The following is a 20,039-nucleotide window of genomic DNA, read 5'->3' on the forward strand; positions in this document are numbered from 1 at the left end:
ACATTGTATTGTGTTTTTTGTCAAAAATAATTAGGATATTAAATAAAGATCATGTTTCATGAAGATATTTTGTACACTTCCTACCATAAATGCATAAAAATGTAATTTTTGATTAGTAATATGCATTGCTAAGAACTTCATTTGGACAACTTTAAAGGCGATTTTCTCAATATTTAGAATTTTTGCACCCTCAGATTCCTTATTTTCATATAGTTGTATCTCAGGCAAATATTGTGCTATCCTAACAAACCATACAACATTGGAAAGCTTATTTATTCAGCAAAAAATACCCTTATGGCTGGTTTTGTGGTCCAGGGTCACATATTGGTCAACCCCTACTTATTTACATGTACTGAAAAAAAAATGGAGAGTATGCACAATGTTTTTTATAGCATGAGTGATGCAAAAAAACATCTCGCGAGTAATCTAGAGCAGGGGTCCCCAAACTTTTTTCTGAGCAGGCCACATAATTTTCTTTTCTTTAATGGGGGGCCGGGTCGTTTTATAAAAGAAAATTCCATGGGCTGGACTGACTACTATTATTATTATTATTTTATTATGATTTTACCTGTATTTATTATACCTTTTAATGCTAGAATAGTTTATTATTTTTTTATGCACCAGACAGACAAATTATCATTTCTTTTCAAAAGTTATACAGGTGCTTCTCAGTAAATTAGAATGTCGTGGAAAAGTTCATTTATTTCAGTAATTCAACTCAAATTGTAAAACTTGTCTGTTAAATACATTTAATGCACGCAGAGTGAAGTAGTTTAAGTCTTTGGTTCTTTTAATTGGGATGATTTGGCTCACATTTAACAAAAACCCACCAATTCGCTATCTCAACAAATTAGAATATGGTGAATATGCCAATCAACTCAAAACACCTGCAAAGGTTTCCTGAGCCGTCAAAATGGTCTCTCAGTTTGGTTCACTAGGCTACACAATCATGGGGAAGACTGCTGATCTGACAGTTGTCCAGAAGACAATCATTGACACCCTTCACAAGGAGGGTAAGCCACAAACATTGATTGCCAAAGAAGCTGGCTGTTCACAGAGTGCTGTATCCAGGCATTTTTTTTTATCCAGGCATTTTTAAATCATTAGCCAAAAATCATTAGGATATTAAGTAAAGATCATGTTCCATGAGGTTAGTTTGTAAATGTCCTACCGTAAATGTATCAAAACTTAATTTCTGATCAGTAATATGCATTGCTAAGAACTTCATTTGGACTTCAAAGGCGATTTTCTCAATATTTAGATTTTTTGCACCCTCAGATTGCAGATTCTCAAATAGTTGTATCTCAGCCAAATATTGTCCTGTTATAAATCAATGAAAAGATTATTTATTTAGCGTTCAGATGATGTACAAATCTCAATTTCAAAAAATTGACCCTTATAACTGGTTTTGTGGTCCAGGGTCACATAAAATGCAAATCAGTTTGCTTAGTAATATTTAGTCTTTTTGGTGGACAACCAAACTCCAGCCTACAGCAAAAATCCAATGTGAAAACATATCTGCACTGATAGCACCACAGATTCATTTTGCGATGTGGATGGCTCTGAGATTGACCAAGTAACTGTTGCCAAGAGACTTGTTAAACTAGTGGAAACCTAACTCTGCTAATATCATTACCAGATACTAGCTACACCGAGAAAAGACAACCGAGATATATGTGAGATCAGGGTAGTGCTGGAGTGGAGAATCATTTCTGGGCTCCATCTCAGTGGTGGGGGGCAAAACGGCAGCTTCAGCACGCAACACGGGAGATGGATTTATTAGCCCTGCGGTTGGCATGACAACAGCGCCTGTGGATGGAATAGAAGATTGTTGCTAAATTGTTCCATCTGTTCCATTTTCCAGTTGTAGAATGGAGTTCGCCCTGCACTGGGTTTGCGCTCCATTATCTGATAGACGAGCGTAGATGAAGACAAATCCAGGATGGGTTCATCTAGATGAAGCTATGTTATCATATTAAGCCAGTAACTCACTCATAGTATTGGATAGCAGGGACCAATGGGTTATTGAATATAAAATCATCACTTGTCAAGTTTCCAGTAACTCATTACATGTAATCTGGATTACGTAATCAGATTCTAAAAATGTAAGTACTTGTAATTAAAATGTATCACTGTCAGATGACAGTTACATTTTTAGGGGTTACATATTATTCACACAATGGCAGTAAATCATTCATTTATTTTGTTTAAATTTTATTTTGTATGCTTTTGAATTTGAGGGATAACATCACCTCTCAAGCAGTAAGACCATTTATGAAACAAATAATTACTAAACACTGTTGATGTAAAGCTGTGTGTGTGTTTAAGTGTATATGGGCCATTCTACAGAATTGGTTCAAAGTCAGAGTTGGAAACGTTTTGGAAAAATCAATTTTCACAATTGTTGTATGTGTGAAAATTTGTAAAAGATCCAAGGTACACATTTCTAGTAATTGTGCAGTTAATTCTCATATTGTATTTTCAGAAAGTGTTAGAATATTTGTCCTCTCCACAAATTTGTCACTACCGAAACACTCAAATAATAATTTAATTGATTAGAAGGGTTATATTGACCTATTAAGATTTTGCTTGCATCTTCCTTGTAAATATACCTAGTTCTGCCATGAAACTGTAGATGACGCAGGCTGACGGGCTGTTGACATAACTAGCTGTGTTTCCATTACAGATTTGCGCAAAACGTTGGCGCTATTTTATAAATGTTGATTAAAAAGTATTGCGTAATGACGTTTCCATTAACTGATGTTATGCGACTGAAACATCATTTTTTTTTTCCTCTGGCGATAAGTCATGGCATCAGATTTTTGTGGGATTTTGCCTATATTTAATCGAATGTGACCTGTAAATGCGATAAAACTGTTTCCATTGCTGTTTTGCAAAATATTCCTTTTTCGAATTGCCTGAAAAACCACCTCATCTGAGCGTAAAAACTTTTTTGCGATATATGGGAGTGTTTGCGCAATTGACGCGTTTCCATTAGGCGTATTTTCAATTTGCGGAATTCAAAAGGATAATGGAAACGCAGCAGTTACATGACTTGGCACAAGCTGATTGGTTTATGCTGCATACACAACCAATGAGCTTGCAGCTATTTAGGCATTTCGCAGCGTGCTTTCAGAGTTCCTTTGAAACCCTCCACCTTCCCCAGCTCCACCTGTAAAGATCTGCTACGGGATATTTTATGCTATTTGCACAGCAGCAGTATGTCTTACTCACAGCACCGTATCACCATATGCTTTGGCAGTAGCAAGTTCTGAACTTGTTTGCAGCAGAAGTTTTCAGAAGTAAATCAATAATGATTACAATTTAAACAGTATTTCAAGTGTAATTTATTAGATTTGTTGTATTTTGAATCCTATTTTTTTTTTTTGGCAAAAAGTTGATCATACTGAATTTAAACTTAGGGATTCATTAGTTTGAATATACATTGAACTAAAATTATCATAACATAGTTGATAATTTAGCATACTTCATTTTTGACAGAACATCCCATGTTTCAGTTGTGACAGTAATGCTTTGGTCACATTACAGAATTTTAACTTGCATACTAAAACTCTACTAAAACATACTAAAATACAAAAATGTGCATAACTGTACTTAAATTTGTTTATTTCTCCAAAATAAAGGATTATGTGTTGCCTTTTTATCTCTACCGAAACAATAATCACATTTCAGTCATGACTGTTACAGTAGTGACAACTTAATAGAATAAAAAAAAAACCCAAAGATGTCACTACTGAAACTTTATCTAATGTTTCGGTAGTGATCATTTTAGATACTTTTGAAGCTAGCTCAAAGATGCTGATCAACATATACACATAAAAACCAAATGTTATAGAATAACTACTAAAAAAGTGTGTTTTATAGAAAAATTGTGGTTGGTAGTGACATTCTTTAAAGTTACACACAGATTTTTTTTATACTTTCCAACACATTTACCTCAAAATGATGGGGCTATCTATTCACCATGTAGCTATAAGAGAGAGTGACACATGAATATTTCCTGATCATAAATAGACTAAAACATGCAATGTTTTGGTGGTGACATGAAAAAGCGGGACACATTTTTTTACTTCACTTTAAAAAAAAAAAAAAAAAGTAAAATATTTTTAAAAACAACAATGGAATAAAATGCAAAAATTATTTCAATGTCATTTTCAGAAGTTGGAGCCACCTCCCAATTGAAAGTGCCAATAAATGATGGTTTTCAATATATTAAGCTTACTAATATTTTAAATATTATTGTGGGTTTCAATAGATAATAGAAGGATCTATCTATTCTAAATGCTTTTTAAATGTGTTTTTGGTTGTGGGACAGCAGTTTGCACCAATTCTGTAGAATGGCCCTAAAGTGGTATATTTATGGTAAGTTTAATAAAGTAATCTAAATTGTAATCAGAATACATTGCAGTAATGGACTACAATTTTTAAGTAACTCAGCTCTGTTTGTCAGCAGTAAACCAAAGTGTCAGTCGCATTTGTCTTATACAGTGTTGGAGAAAATAATAATAAATAATAATGGAGTTTTGTAATAATGAAATTTTTACGACCATTGTGCTTTGTTGCTGTAATATTATTTTGCTTTACTAAAATAACTAATTTCTGAATAGGATTTCATTCTTGTAGTATTGCTTAAGTGTAACCTCAATGTTGGTGAATATTTGATGTTTCCCGTCTAGACGGTGTTAATCATCACATTCCAGCTCATACTAGCATCAACCTTAAAAATTCACTTCATTTTATCGGTATGAACCACTTCCAGTAAACACTATCATTGCAATTGGAGATTTCACATCTGCTTCTGTCCTTTTTGGTAGTTCTGTTTGCCAGCCACATGCTTTTGTAGTGAGCGATAAAGTTAGTCAGTCTAAAATATTCTTCCTAGGTGTGATGTATCCAGAAAAAATGAGAAGATATATTTTAGATAGTAAATAGACTTAATATTCTTTATCCAAACATCAGTTTTGACATCACCATTGGTTCAAAGTTTTGTTGCTTCATAACCTTTGAGATGCTGCAACAGCAGATGGTGTTTTTGCTGGTTCTTTTATCTGTAATGTTTTTAGCTTCGAGTGTCGAGATCTAACCGTTCTCACCTGCTGCTGTGAATGCACACGCCTGTGCTTCTGTAATGCTGTTTGCATTAACTGTCTCACACTGCAGGAATCTGTCGGCCCCCAGAAAGCCCATCTGGAATGCAGTATCTCAGAAACAAATCATACAGAGGGTTTGGCGACCCACCTTGTTGGCTTTCCAATGCTAGATTGTAATTTATCGACTTTTATCCCCGCTCAGGATTTATTTCCAAGTTTTTTGGCTGTTCCTCTCACGGATTGTAATTGGGTAGCATTTGAAGCATGTGTTTGTTTTCCAAAGACTTCAACAAACGCACCATTTCGAGCCAAGTTACATCACTCGCCGTCTTTGGCATACAGCATGCAGAGGCTAAGACTAATTTTAAATTAAAGACATGTTTGTGCAAAGACTGATGGAGGGAAAAATGCACCTCACACGTTATGTTACCCAACACAGGGCTGCAGCAATGACGCGGAAGGTGGTAAAGCATTACATTTTTAGCAAAGCGGAAAGTTAATTTTGCATGCAAGTATGCAAAATATGCTTCATGATATGATTTGAGACAAATAAATACTGCAATGCAGTTTATCAGTCATATGTGTGACTAATTAGAGAGGTCTGATCTTGGATCGGTTTTTGTAAACCGCAGCACTCATCGATTGAAAGTTGATTTAGGGTTGGTGAAAAACACTGTCACTGAGTAATCAGAGAGGAGCAGATGTGTCAGTCGTCTGCTTCCTTATCTGACTTTTCACACTGTTCTTCTGTCAGTTTGGCAATGGAAAATCAGTGCTTTAGAAGTGGTCCTGAAATTCACCCTAGGACACAATTAGTCCTAAACCACTTGGCAGCTTTCTTTTGTTTCGCAGCTTGCCTGAAAAAACGCAGATAAGGCAGTTCTCACTGTGCTAGCATGAGCCTGCCCCTCAACCTTCGTCAGCATTGCATTTATTTATTTTGCATGATTTACTGATTCTTGGAAATATTTTTTGTAGTGAAGACAGAAATGCAAAAGCTGATTTTAATACCGTTAATGTCGTTTGTGGTTGGTGCACGTGTTCAGGTCACCCTGTTAGCATTTAAATGGGTACTTAACGCAGACCAAAAACTTGCCGAGTTTCTTTTGAAAGATTGCACCCATTTCTGCATCCCCCTGATCTTTTTCCCCTCACGTTTTTGCACTTTCTGTTTGGCTTTTTTCCTCCCTCTTTCTTCAAGGTACTCTCTCTTTCTTCCTCTCTGTCTCTCTGGCGTTCTTTTGCTCTCTGTGTGTTTGCCAGAGGGAGGTTCACTTCATAGTCTTGGCAGCGTTTTGTGTAATAAACTCCACACTAATGCTGGCTCATAAACAAATAAACCCAGGCGCTCTGCGACGTAATTTCATCAAATCCTCCCCCTTGCTCACTTTGCTCCCCTCCCGAGCCAGCGAAGTGGTCTGTCTGAGCGAAAGGCTCCCAGTCTTTGTAAACTCTCTTCTGGTGTCTCCCATAATTCTGTGTTTGTGTCTGCGATTCCACTCTCGTGTCATGACATCATTCTTAAGGCTTACAGCTCTCAGTGGACAAAAACAGATGGTTGAACTTTGAGCAGAAAAGGAAACAATGCCTCCTTGGTGCCTTGTTAGCTTTGGGTATTACATTATAGAGGACAGGTAAGGATATAACAGATTATTGTTGCCATTTGTTTGCTGACGACTAATCCTCTTTTCCCGTTTGATTCTAGGGTTTGTGCTTCCACCTGATCTGAAGAAAACCATGAAAACCTCCAATTGCAGCACCTGAAAGAGATTTACATAATCAAGACATGATGGATGAGCCGTACAAAGATTCTGTAGCCGTAGACATGGCAAACCCTCAGGAAGACGTCTGCAACGGTGGAGCCACTGGTACCGATGCAGTCGGGAAACTCGAAGGAGAAGCCACTCCGATTATTCCAACCGAGACATGGAATGTCAGCCCCCCGACCATCACAAAGCGATCCCTATCGCCCCTGCTAACACTACAAGCCACCCCGGTGGTGACCCCGGCTGCGGAGTCTCCCAACGGAGTCGCTCTAAAGGTTGCTACAACTGTGCTTCAGCCAATCTGCTTGGGAGAGAGTCCAGTGGTGTTGCCAATCCTTGCTGGACCAGCTGCCTCTCAAGTTGGACAATCCGGGGCAACCTCGTACCTGATGACTAGTCAAGGTCCCGTGTCCCTACCTCTGGTCTTAGAGCAACAAGTCCTCCAACATCTGAATCCTCAATTGCTCCAGCAAGCGGCAACTTGTCCTGCCCTGCCGCTGCAGAACAGCATCCTGTGCCAGAATCCTACTCTTTCTCTTGGAGCACCTCCAGTCCTGGACCAGAAAGGCACAAGTCCAGTGTTGGATACTAGTCTACTGACTCTTCTCCAGAACCCAAACTTTGCAGCCATCTTGCAAGACCTCTTCCCTGGCCAAGGGAACTCTTCTCCAACTTGCCACCCAGCATCTTCCCCGCAGGTTGACCTTGCCTCTGCATTTCTTCCTCCTCCTCCTCCGCCTTTCTCGCACCCCTACGGCTCTCCGCTAGCTCCACTGGTGCCTCCAGCCACTCTTCTCGTCCCCTATCCCATTGTGATCCCGCTTCCGGTGCCTCTTCCAATCCCAGTGCCAATCCCAGTCCCGGTCTCAATGTGCAAGGAGTCCAAGGTAGAGGTAGACTCTCCTAAACCGGCTTGTACTTCAAGCAAAAGCACACAGACTTCACCTAGTGACATCTCCCCAAATTTGTCATTTACCAGCAAGGAAATTGCAGTGGTCCAACAGCCCCTTCGCTCTTGCTCATCCCCGGTAGTGTCAGACGGAGAAGTCCTAGATTTATCCATAAGGGCGCCTCAAACTTCAACGCACGTTGGTGTTCCTCAAGGGATCCAGGCGTTTCAGCAAGACAGTGTCCTTGATTTGTCTTTACCTAGTATAAGAAAGACATGCATCCAGACTTGTAGCACATATGGGCCATTGGCCCCAGAGCGGGAGAGGGTGTGCCACATAGGGGACGATGTCAGCGGTGGGACTTTGGCTCTCGGAGTTCTACGGCCGGTAGACTGCACGCCGAAGCTAGATACCAAGCTGCTAAGTGGTTTAGCATCTTTAGAGTTCAGTAGACAGCACAAGTGGGTAGTAGACAGCGGTCATGGGAGCTCGGTGGCTGGCTCAGTACACGACTCTGCGCTCACCGGAAGCGGCAACATCGAGATCGTCAGTACGTCGCAGACTGCCAAAGTCATTGTGTCGGTCAAAGACGCTATGCCTGCCATATTCTGCAGCAAGCTAAAAGGATTGTCAGGCGTTTCCACAAAGAACTTTTCCATCAAGCGTGACGCCAGTCAAGGGGGCTTCGCAACACTCCCCCGGGTCCCGGGGGATCAGCGAGGAGAATCCAGTGACCCGCTCAAAAAGATCTCTAAAAACAGAGGCATCAAACTGAAGAAAGTAAGCTCCCAGGAGATTCACATACTGCCCATAAAGAAGCAGCGACTTGCGGCGTTTCTTCCCAGGAAATAACACATGCACTTGCTTTCAGAGTGTGAAGGGAAAACAAAAGACATAAGGTGTACCTAGACAAATAACTACCGTGAAAAAAGCTGGTCTGAGAAATTTAACCAGGGTATGATGGTAAATGCATTCCTGGCAGAAATGAGGCCTAGAGCTCGTTCTCCAAGCTGTCCAAATGATTTAGACTGATGCTGGCCCGCCTCTGGTCTGACGGCTGGCATTTGATCCATTCATTATAAAGCAATCAGACGAAGTCAACGAGAAAATGCTCCAAGTAAAAGAACCAGCTAAACTGCACTACTACTGATATTCTTTTGCATTAATGCCAGAATCAAATCCCTTCCTATGCATTTTGATTTTGGTCACACGTCCTCATGAATGATTCATCACGTGTAATCTGCATTGTCATTAATATGCATGAGATCTGTTTTGAAACCTGGCCAGCTGTCAATGAGAAACACAACGTGTAGTACTGACAAATTCTCCCCGTGCTAATGCGCTTCCGCCAAATTCTTGCTCTCCCCTTGCTGTTTACACTCAGAGAGCAAGACGTTTCCCATTTTTGCTCCTAATGAACTGTAGAAGGGAACCGTGACCTTTTGCTTGCCTAATCACTGCATTAATCAGTGGGGCATTGGAGCGGAGCATCCTCTTTAAAGAGCAGGAGGGGCAAGCGGTTAGCAAGGCAGCCTGATAATGACTTGGCAAAGCGCAGACCTCGCTTTCATTAGAGTCTGATGATTGGAGGAAATGGTTGTCAGTAGCAACAAAGCGTAGTTTTCATCATTCTCTCTTTGGGGGGCAAAAAGCCTCCCACCGTCCGCCCCCCAAACCAAATTAAAACTAAATAATCATCAGGGGTTCATGCCTAACGACAACAAATCTGAGTGAAATGGCGTATTAATGCTGTTTTTATGGCCGTGGGTTCAACCCAAAGTCATTTTTTAGGTTATTGAACACACAAGGAGAATTTCAACAACAGTTGCAACAGTGTACAGATTTTAATGGTCTTTATTACGATACATTCAGTGTTTTAGATGGTGAATTGCAGACAATGGACGTGAAGAGTTCAAACTTAAACATCTATCCCTCAGAAAGCATTAAGATCATTTTTACTTCTCGGGCAAACCTGGTTTTCTTTATACATGTTACTGGTCATATTGTGCAAAATTCGTCAGCGTGTGTGTTATTCCCTATTTCGTGAAAATGAAAAATTTGGTGGGTGATGTCAGCAAGATTAGTCACTGTTTTAACTACATCTAATGCAGTCTTTAATGCAGCAGTTGGAATAAAAATTTCCTGATAATTTACTCACCCCCATGTCATCCGAGATGCTCATGTCTTTCTTTCTTCAGTCGAATAGAAATTAAGGTTTTCGAGGAAAACATTCCAGGATTTTTCTCCATTATAGTGGACTTCAGTGGTCTGCAATGGGTTGAAAGTCCAAATTGCATGTTTCAATGCAGCTTTAAATGGCTCTACATGATCCCAGCCAAGGAATAAGGGTCTTATCTAGCTAAACGAATGGTGTTTTCTAAGAAAAATACAAATTTATATAGTTTTTAACCACCAATGCTCGCCTTGCACTAGCTCAACTTCACGCATTACATAATCATGCACAAGTGACGTAGTGTTTACAAAAGTGAACATTTTTTTTTTTAAATTTAGAGTAGCATTAAATGCAGTAAAAGCTACTTTCACAGTGTATAATATTTTAATACGACTTAAATAATTACATTTTGTGAATTTGGGTGGAAAATGGCGTTTGATGAAAGTATTACAGCGCATCTCTAAATATACACTACCAGTCAAGATTTTTAATGTTTTTTTTTTATTTTTTTAAAAGAAGTCTTTTCTGCTAAACTTTACGCATTACGTAATCATGCACACGTGACGTAGTGTTTACGAAAGCGAACATGCAAAGAAAGTCAAACGCTCTTTCAAAAAAGGTTAAAAAAAAAAAATCTGACAATTTTGAAGTTGGAGAACATGGGATAGCGTTTTTCACCCAATGTGATTACACAATGTGTGAAGATGCACATGCACATCACAAAGCGAGTGCAAGATGAGAATTTGTGGTCGAAAGTATGCACATTTTTTTTTTTTTTTAAGAAAATGGCTGATTGTTTTGCTAGATTTGGCTCTTGTTCCTAGGCTGGGATCGTGTAGTCTTTTGAAGCTGCTTTGAAACTGCAATTTGGACCTTCAACCCGTTGACCTACACTCTTAAAAATAAAGGTGCTTTAAAAGGTTCTTCAAGCGATGCCATAGAAGAGCCATTTTTGGTTCCACAACGAACCATTTAGTCAAAGGTTCTTTAAAGAACCATCTCTTTCATACCTTTTTATAATCTGAAGAACCTTCTTTCACCACAAAGAACCTTTTGTGAAATAAGGCTCCTTATGGAACAATTTAGACAAAAAAAGGTTCTTCTATGGCATCGCTTGAAGAACCTTTTAAAGCACCTTTATTTTTAAGAGTGTACATTGAAGTCTGCTATATTTGGACAAATTTGTGGACTGTTTTCCTCAAAAAACGTAATTTCTTTGTGACTGAGGAAAGAAAGGCATGAACATCCGAATGACAAGGGGGTGAGTAAATTATCAGGAAATTTTCATTCTGAAAGTAACATTACATGAAAAGAGGTTACGGCAATAATAGCAAACGATAGAACCGAAAGAAGAAATGTTAACATTTGAATATGTGGAGATGCACTTGAGGGTGAACTTGACCTTCAGTCCCAGTCAAAACGCCTCTTCAGAAGTGTGCGCTGGTGATATTTACAATCCACTGCTAACTCCCCTCCAGGTCTGGCCTCATTCCCATGCTCTTCATGATCAAAAAAAATTCTCATGTGCCACCCTACTATCTTTCAAGAATTTGAATGTGGATTATGAATGCTGCTTCCTGGCACCAAATCTGCGTTTTTGTTGCTTTCATGTGGCTGGTGGTTTGATTGATAGCGTGAGGGCGTGCATTGAACCGCAGGTTTCCACCCTCCCATTAACCTACTGATCATCCCCGCCAGTTTAGTAATCAACTTATCAAGCTGACAGACGCCAGATCACAAACTGAGTACAGAATCAGACAAATTAGCCCATCAGCATGTTTTTATTTCATATGTCATCCCAACATCAAAAGAAAATACACACTTAGTGATACAATTGGTTATTGTAATGTGTCAGTTATATAACTTCTACTGATGATATATGGTTTGTTAGGATAGGACAATATTTGGCTGAGATTTGAAAGTCTGGGTGCAAACAAATCTAAATATTGAGAAAATCACCTTTAAAGTTCAAGTTAAATTCTTAGCAACGCATATTACTAATCAAAAATTAAGTTTTAATATATTTAACGTAGGGAATTTACAAAAAGTCTCCATGGAACATGATCTTAATATCCTAATGATTTTTGGCATTAAAGAAAAATCAATCATTTTGACCCATACAGTCTATTTTTGGCTATTGCTACTTAAGACTGGTTTTGTGCTCCAGGGTCACATATTTTAGGTATCATTCTCAGTGGTGATTCTCATTTTAATCTGTCTGTAATATTTTGGTTGACCATGAAATTACTGTTTTGTTTTGTTTTTTAATTTAGAGCAGCATTAAATGTGGTAAAAACTGCTTTCACAATGTATAAATATTTTAAAACGATTTAAATAATTATATTTTGTGAATTTGAGTGTAAAATGGTGTTTATGATGAAAGTATTACAATGCAAAAAACTATAACATTTCAAAATATGCACTTTTTTTTGTATAAAGAAGTCTCTTGTGCTCACCAAGCCTGCATTTATTTGATTTAAAGTACAGCAAAAACTGTAAAATTGTGAAATATTTTTACTATTTAATATAACTGCTTTCTATTTGAATATATTTTAAAATCTATTTTATTCCTGTGATCAAAGATGCATTTTAGCATCATTACTCCAGTCTTCAGTGTCACATGATCCATGATCCATTATGTTGAAAAGAGCAGAGTATTTTTTTCAGGTTTCATTGATGAATATAAAGTTCAAAAGAACAACATTTATCTGAAATAGAAATCTTTTGTAACATTATACATGTCTTCATCATCACTTTTGATTAATTTAAAGCACCCTTGCTTGATAAAAGTATTCATTTCTGTAATTTCTTTCCCAAAGAATGTATACTGTTTGAAAAAAAAAAAAAAAACTTTTTATTTAAGATAAATCCTGATCTTTTGACCTTTCTATTTATCGAAGAAACCGGAAAAAATTTATTCAACTGCTTTAAATATTCATAATAATAATAATAATAATAATAAAAAAGCTTCTTGAACAGCAAAGCCAAATATTAGAATGATTTCTGAAGGATCATGTGACACTGAGGACTGGAGTAATGATGCTGAAAATGCATCTTTGATCACAGGAATAAATTACATTGTAAAATATATTCAAATAGAAAACAGTTTTTTTTAAATGGTAAAAATATTTCACAATTTTACTGCTTTTGCTGTACTTTAAATCAAATAAATGCAGGCTTGGTGAGCAAGAAGAGAATTCTTTAAACTTTTGACTGGTACTGTAGGTTTAATTTTCTTGAAGCTTTCTTTTAGCTCTTATTTCTTTAGATTATCGGGTGCGATATGACGTTCTGCCATGTTCTTGACAGATTTAGTGAAACTTACCCAAAATATCCTCTGTAAATCATACTTCATGCAAGTTCACCCCAACCGCAAGATCATCTCCACAGCTCCTAGCATTTTTAAAATTCAATATTTAGTTTTTATTACATCCGTACCAATATAATGAATTGACTCCGATGAAAAGTGACTTGTTTCATGCCGCTTTCAACAGAATCGAGTTTCTAGACACCCCATCAGAAGTGTCCACAGAAAGAAAAAATGAATGAGGCAGGATTTATTTGACATGTCAGTATGAAATGTGCGTCTCGTGTTTGCGTGTTTGTTTATTGGAGTTCCTCCTGCCGAGGGGAAAATCAGGAAAGGCGTCTTTTATAGTTCGCATCGAGCCAGGAAAGGTTTTCATGTAGAACTGAATGAACTTTCTCAAAATATCTCGACAGATTTCTTCCGTTTTCACAGTACCAAATACAGTCGATGAACTGCTGTGCAATCTTTTACTTTTTTCATGTCAGTACTGAAGTGTGTTTTTAACTCTAAAGCCTTGGAAAAATGTCCTTCCTCAGTTTCTGTCTCTATCTATATCTAAACATTCTTAAAACAAGATGTACTTGAGAAGCAAAAACTATCAGAAAAACGAATATATCAAAATGAACTGACTTTGTGTTTAAAACAAGAGACAAGGTAGATGTTTTTTCTTGTTTTAAGGGGAGACACTGCAGGCAAAGACACTTTTTTTTTTTTTTTTTTTTTAATGCACCTATCAAGTTTGAGATTTTGGGCTTTTTGGTGTTTTATAAAGTGTAGGAAGAAAACACCCAAAAGTCACTGTTAAGTGTTTCTTTTATAGCACTTCTATTTGTGTCAATAGATTTCAATTACAATGCATATTTTTAAAGGCTGTTTTTTCAAAATGAGTTTTTTCTCCTTCACCGAGCCATAAATCTCCACTTCAGTAGCACTTACACACACCAAACTTTACATTTTTATTCCTGTCTATATTCTGAAGGTTTTTACGGAAGGATTTGTTCATATATAATTTGCTTGATTTTATACATTTTATTCCCCCCAAAATTATAAAAAATAAATGGTTTTCTGTCTGTTCTAAGTTTTTTCAGAATTATGGAGTGACAAAATGAAAAAAAAAAAAAAATCCCCTCTGTAAAAACATTTGACTCTAATATGGCAAAAAAAATTAAACACTGCAATAAATGATTTTCTTACTTTCTAGCCAAAATATCTCTAAATTCTTAAATCAAGGATTTTCTAGACCAGTAAATTTTTTTCTTGTTTTCAGAAAAAACAAGTAAAAAAAAAATCTTGTTTCAAACAGATTTTTATTGAAAACAAGACCATTTTTACTCGTCTAGAAAATCTTGATCTAAGAATTTTTTTGATATTTTGACTGGAAACAAGACAAAAAATCTAAGTAAAAAAGCATTTTTGGCGGTGCAGGAATTTTGAAACTGACTTCATCCAGTGTTTAGATTTTTGTACTAGAAATGTATGCAAATTAGTGCATATTCCATTAAATAATGCCTCATTTGCATATTAGAAAAATTTGTAATACAAAAAATGTTTGCAATTATCAATATAATCAATTAACTGAGTAAGTAAGGTGATAACTATTAGTCAATTTTTTACCCTATTCCCCTGCAGTGTCTCGCCTTAAGCATAAAGTCACTACATTTTTCATAATTTTTCAAATAACATATATTTTTTTTGCAGTGTAAATGATTTCCCGGCATGTAATACAGTATATTCTCACTCTGCTCAGATCGACATGAAAAACGATCCGCATGAACACCAGATGAAGTTACGAATAAACCACGACTGTTTTTATGATGTGAATTAATTTATGTGGGATGACCCTCCAACTCTTTTATAGGTACTGAGTCTGAAATTTGAAGTATTGAATGTTTTTGTTTGTTTTTTAAAATCATGAAGTGCTTTTGTAAACAACCGAATGGCTAAAAGAATGAAACCAAGAGTCTGGTGATGTTTTAAATTATTTATTTATTATTTGTATCGTTGAAAATGTGTATGTGACGAATGCATTAGCTTTAAAAAACCTCATGATTAAAAACGTCTCTGGTATCAAGATCAAAGCGTGTGTGTGTTTTGTTATTGATATTCAATAATTAGATGAATCTATATGGCACAACATTACCAATACATGGGATTTTTCTCTCTTTAAGTTTGAGATTTTGGGATTTTTGGTGTTTCATGAAGTGTTTTTTTCAGACTAGAGGAAAGAAAACACCCAAAAGACACTGTTAAGTGTTTTTTTTTATAGCGCTTTATCTATCTGTGTCAATAGATTTCAATTACAATCCATATTTTTCTCAAAATGTGCTTTTTTCTCCTACATTTAGCCATAAATATCCATTTGAGCAACACTTAAGCAAATCAAACTTTACGTTTTTATTCCTGTCTATATACTGAAGGTGTTTACAGAGAGATTTGTTCATATATAATTTGCTTGATTTTATACAACATTTTATTCCCCCAAAAATTATAAAAAATACATTGTTTTCTGCCTGTCCTAGGTATTTTCTAAATCATAGAGTAACAAAGTGAGAAAAAAATCCCCTCTGTCAAAACATTTGACTCTAATATGTCAAAAAAAAAAAAATGAAACTCACTGCAATAAATTATTTTCTTGCTTGGATTTTTGTCTTGTTTCCAGCCAAAATATCTCAAAATTCTTAAATCAAGAAGGATTTTCTAGACAAGTAAAAATTATTTTGTTGTTTTCAGAAAAAACAAGTCAAACAAAAAAAATCTTATTTATACAATGGCAGATTATGTACCTTGTCTCAAGCAAAAATGCACTTAATGTGGACTTTTATTGAAAAAAAGACCATTTTTACTCATCTAGAAAATCCTTCTTAAGATTTTTTTGGCTGAAAACGAGACAAAAAAATCTAAGTAAGAAAAGCATTTTTTGCAGTGCAAGAATTTTAAACTGACTTGATCTTGAGTCTGAAATTTGAAGTATTGAATGTTTTTTTTTTTTTTTATTAACCATGAAGCGCTTTTGTAAACAACCGAATGGCTAAAAGAATGAAACCAAGAGTCTGGTGATGTTTTAAATTATTTATTTATTATTTGCATCGTTGAAAATGTGTATGTGACGAATGCATTAGCTTTAAAAACCTCATGATTAAAAACGTCTCTGGTATCAAGATCGAAGCGTGTGTGTGTGTTTTATTGATATTCAATCATCTGATGGATCTATATGGCACAACATTACCAATACATGGGATTTTTCTCTTTACAAAAAGGAACCGAAAAGTCTAAACGATCACATTCACGACTAACTTGAAATGCTACGTTACAAAAGATGGAAAAAACCTGAGAAGTCTGAAAGTAAAGCAAGGCAATTTGAACATAGCTATTGAAAATGGACGTTTCCTCCCGGGTTAAAAAGCGCTGGAAGGCAGTACAAGGTATATTAAACAGTGAATCCCAAATAAACAGCCCCCCCCCCCCATAACGAATCCCGCCTCCATTTACAACGTGTTTAGCTTAAAATAGTTCTTCTCTACAAAATTGTACATTCCTGTTGCTGAGTTTTTATGGTTAAACCCATAATACGCCACTGACGTCTGATCTATCAATGAAAATGATCAAATATCAACATAAAGCCGGAGATGTTCACATTATATCTCATTCCCGCCGTTTAAGTGATATTTCTAATGAAATCAACCAGTTTTAATGACTCTTTCCTGTTCTCGACTGGCAACCTCGTTCATTTCTCTTCATCACGTGGTGCGTTTTTGTCTCTTGAATACTGTTCTGCGGCTGTTGTAGGTCTCAGGTTAACGTCTAACCCTGACCTCGCAACACTTCGTAACACAATTCAAACATTCCCCAGATAAGAGCTCGACGAGTTTCTGTAACAAAGCCGAAGCCAACTCAAACAGTGTTATCTCGAAGGCATTATCTTCCCAGAACGCTCTGGAACATCGATACTCGTGACACTCCAGACTAAACTCAGAGATGAAGGAGAAAATAAATAGCGGAAAATGGAAAACTGTATTAGATATATGACAGTTTTTCAAAGCAGAAGAGCATCTCACTGTTGAAGATTAAACCTATGGTTATTTCAACTACACTCTTAAAAATAAAAGAGCTTCAAAAGGTTCTTCACAGCAATGCCATAGAAGAACCTTTATTGGTCCAACAAAGAACCATTCAATCAAACGTTTTTTTTTTTTTAAAAACATTTCTTTCTTACCTTTTTATAAACTGAAGAAAGGTTCTGTATGGATCCATTTAGTTAAAATGGTTCTTCTATGGCATCATGAAGCACCTTTATTTTTAAGGCTTGAACGTATAATTTATGTATTTGAATTGCATGCAACATTTTAGATTTCAGTTTTAACTTAACTTTTTGTCAGTCATGCATGTATAAAACAGGTCAGGTTTCTGTTTTAGTACTAATAAATTAAATGTTTTAAATACATGATAACCAGACTTTTTTAATGTTTTTTAAAGAAGCATTTATGTGATCTAAAGTACTGCAAAATGGTAAAATTGTGAAATATTTTTACTATTTAAAATAACTGATTTCTATTTGAATATATTTTAAAATTTAATTTATTCCTGTGAATTCAAAGCTGAATTTTCAGCATCATTACTGCAGTCTTCAGTGTCACATGATCCTCCAGAAATCATTCTAATATGCTGATTTGCTGTTTAAGAAACATTTCTTATTATTATTTTGTTGAAAACAGCTCAGATTTTTTTTTTCAGGTTTCTTTGATGAATAGAAAGTTCAGAAGAACAGCATTTATCTGAAATGGAAATCTTTTGTAACCTTATAAATGTCTACATTATCACTTTCGATCAATTTAAAGCATCCTTGCTGAATAAAAGTATTCATTATTCATCTTTATATTCATCAAAGAATCCTGAAAATCCTGAAAAATGTACTCAACTGTTTTAAATATTATTAAATACTAATCAAAAATGTTTTTTTGAGCAGCAAATCAGAATTTAAGAATATTTCTTAAGGACCATGTGACACTGAAGATTGGAATAATGATGCTGAAAATTCAGCTTTGATCACAGGAATAAATTACATTTGAACACGTATTCAAAAAGAAAAGAGTTATTTTAAATAGTAAAAATATTTCACAATATTGTGTGTATTTTTTGTGCATTTTAGATCAAATAAATGCAGGCTTGGTGAGCAGAAAATAATCCTTAAAACACTGTTGTTTTATATATAAGTCCAAATAGTTTCAATATTATTTTAACTAACTGAATAATAGTTTTCACAATTAACAGATTTATGCAGATTCTAAGCGATTTGAATAAATGCGTTTTAAAAACATACAAAAATTAATAGATAAAATTAAATCGATAAATAGCTAATAAAACATGCAATGATTTTGAGCGCAAAAATTGGACCTGTTTTTCATTTATGCATGACTGACAAATATAAATGGCATTGTTTATTATTATTCTTACTATTTTAATGTTAAACCTGGGTAATTTTTTGATTGTACTGGTGTGATATATTTAATTTGAAGACGTGGAATTCACAATATTCTTTAATATTGTTTCAGCAATTTTAAATGGATGTTTGGAGCAAAATTAGTCAAGGTTTACTCTTTTATTTTAGATTTTAATCCCCAAACGAAGAAAAACAAGTTTAAAGGGTTTACATATTTAACCATGTTTATACTTTTAAACTGAATCAATTTAGTTGCGTTCACAATTAACAAACTTAAATAAATGCATTTTGAAAATACTGACGAATGTTAATAGCATTAAGTTTATTATAATTATTATTTTAATGTTAAATCTATGGAAATTTTATGTGCAATTCAAATACATAAATGCCTTTTTTTATATTGTACTGGTGTGATTTTACTTAAATCGAGAGGTGCCAAACTGGTTCACAATCTTCTTGAATATTGTTTTGGTGTTTTGAATTTGATATTTGGAGCGAAGCACTGCAAAAATGCTTTTCTTGTTTAAAGCCAAAATATCTAAAAAAAATTCTTAAATCAAGAAGACAAGTAAAAATTTAGTTTTTAGAAAAAATAAGTTAAAAAAATTAGCAAAAATAATTGAGTTTTTGCTTTCCCCATTTGCAAAATTATTTTCCTGGTTTCAAGCAAAAACTCACTTAATTTTAACTTCTTTTTTCTAAAAAACAAGACCATTTTTTTCTGTGTCTAGAAAATCCTTCTTGAATTAAGAATTCTTTTAGATATTTTATATATTTTTAGATATTTTGGCTAGAAACAAGACAAGAAAAGCATTTTTTTTTTGCAGTGAAACATTGAAGATTTACTTGCAAACATCTTTAAATTGAAACAAAACGAAGCAGTTTAAAGGGTTTGCTTGTGAAAAATTCGCCAATGTAGCACGATTGCATGAAAACGAGCAGCACGAACATTTTTCAAAACGTCTCTTTTTGTGCTCGACGAAAGAAACGGGTTTGGAACGTTAATGTTTTGCTTAAAGAAAGAACTTTTCTTTAAAGAATGCGAAACTCTAAGTGTTTTGACGGCAACTAAACAGACAAAAACGCAACTAAAAAACGTTTTCAGTGGCTGTAAGTGATTCCAGAAACACCTGTGGACTAGTATGACGTCACAGGGAGGTAGAGCGATAAATAACCAACATCAGACTCCAAAAACGACCTCTATCGATGAGATAATCGTCCCGTAAAGCGTCTACATCTTTGGGGAGACGAGATCGCAGGAGGTAAGAACCGACCGAACGCACCCGTTGGACCTGACGATCTCGTTCGACGGTCGTTCGCAGAGAGCGCCACTAATGTTCCTCAAAGTGTGC

General features: G+C 35.7%; 1 protein-coding gene across 1 annotated transcript; it reads left to right on the top strand.

Moving 5' to 3' along the window:
• The first annotated feature begins 6,900 nt into the window (after positions 1–6,900).
• Positions 6,901–8,619, top strand: rai2 (retinoic acid induced 2). Its single transcript, XM_073822774.1, has one exon. It carries the CDS (start codon positions 6,901–6,903, stop codon positions 8,617–8,619), a length of 1,719 nt encoding a protein of 572 aa, XP_073678875.1.
• Positions 8,620–20,039: the final 11,420 nt, after the last annotated feature.

This window comes from Garra rufa, chromosome 18 (assembly GCF_049309525.1).
Source record: "Garra rufa chromosome 18, GarRuf1.0, whole genome shotgun sequence".
NCBI classification, from domain to species: domain Eukaryota; kingdom Metazoa; phylum Chordata; class Actinopteri; order Cypriniformes; family Cyprinidae; genus Garra; species Garra rufa.

What these genes read in the sequence shown, in the direction of transcription:
- rai2 (XM_073822774.1), top strand. Translation starts at nt 6,901, where the DNA reads ATGGATGAGCCGTACAAAGATTCTGTAGCCGTAGACATGGCAAACCCT.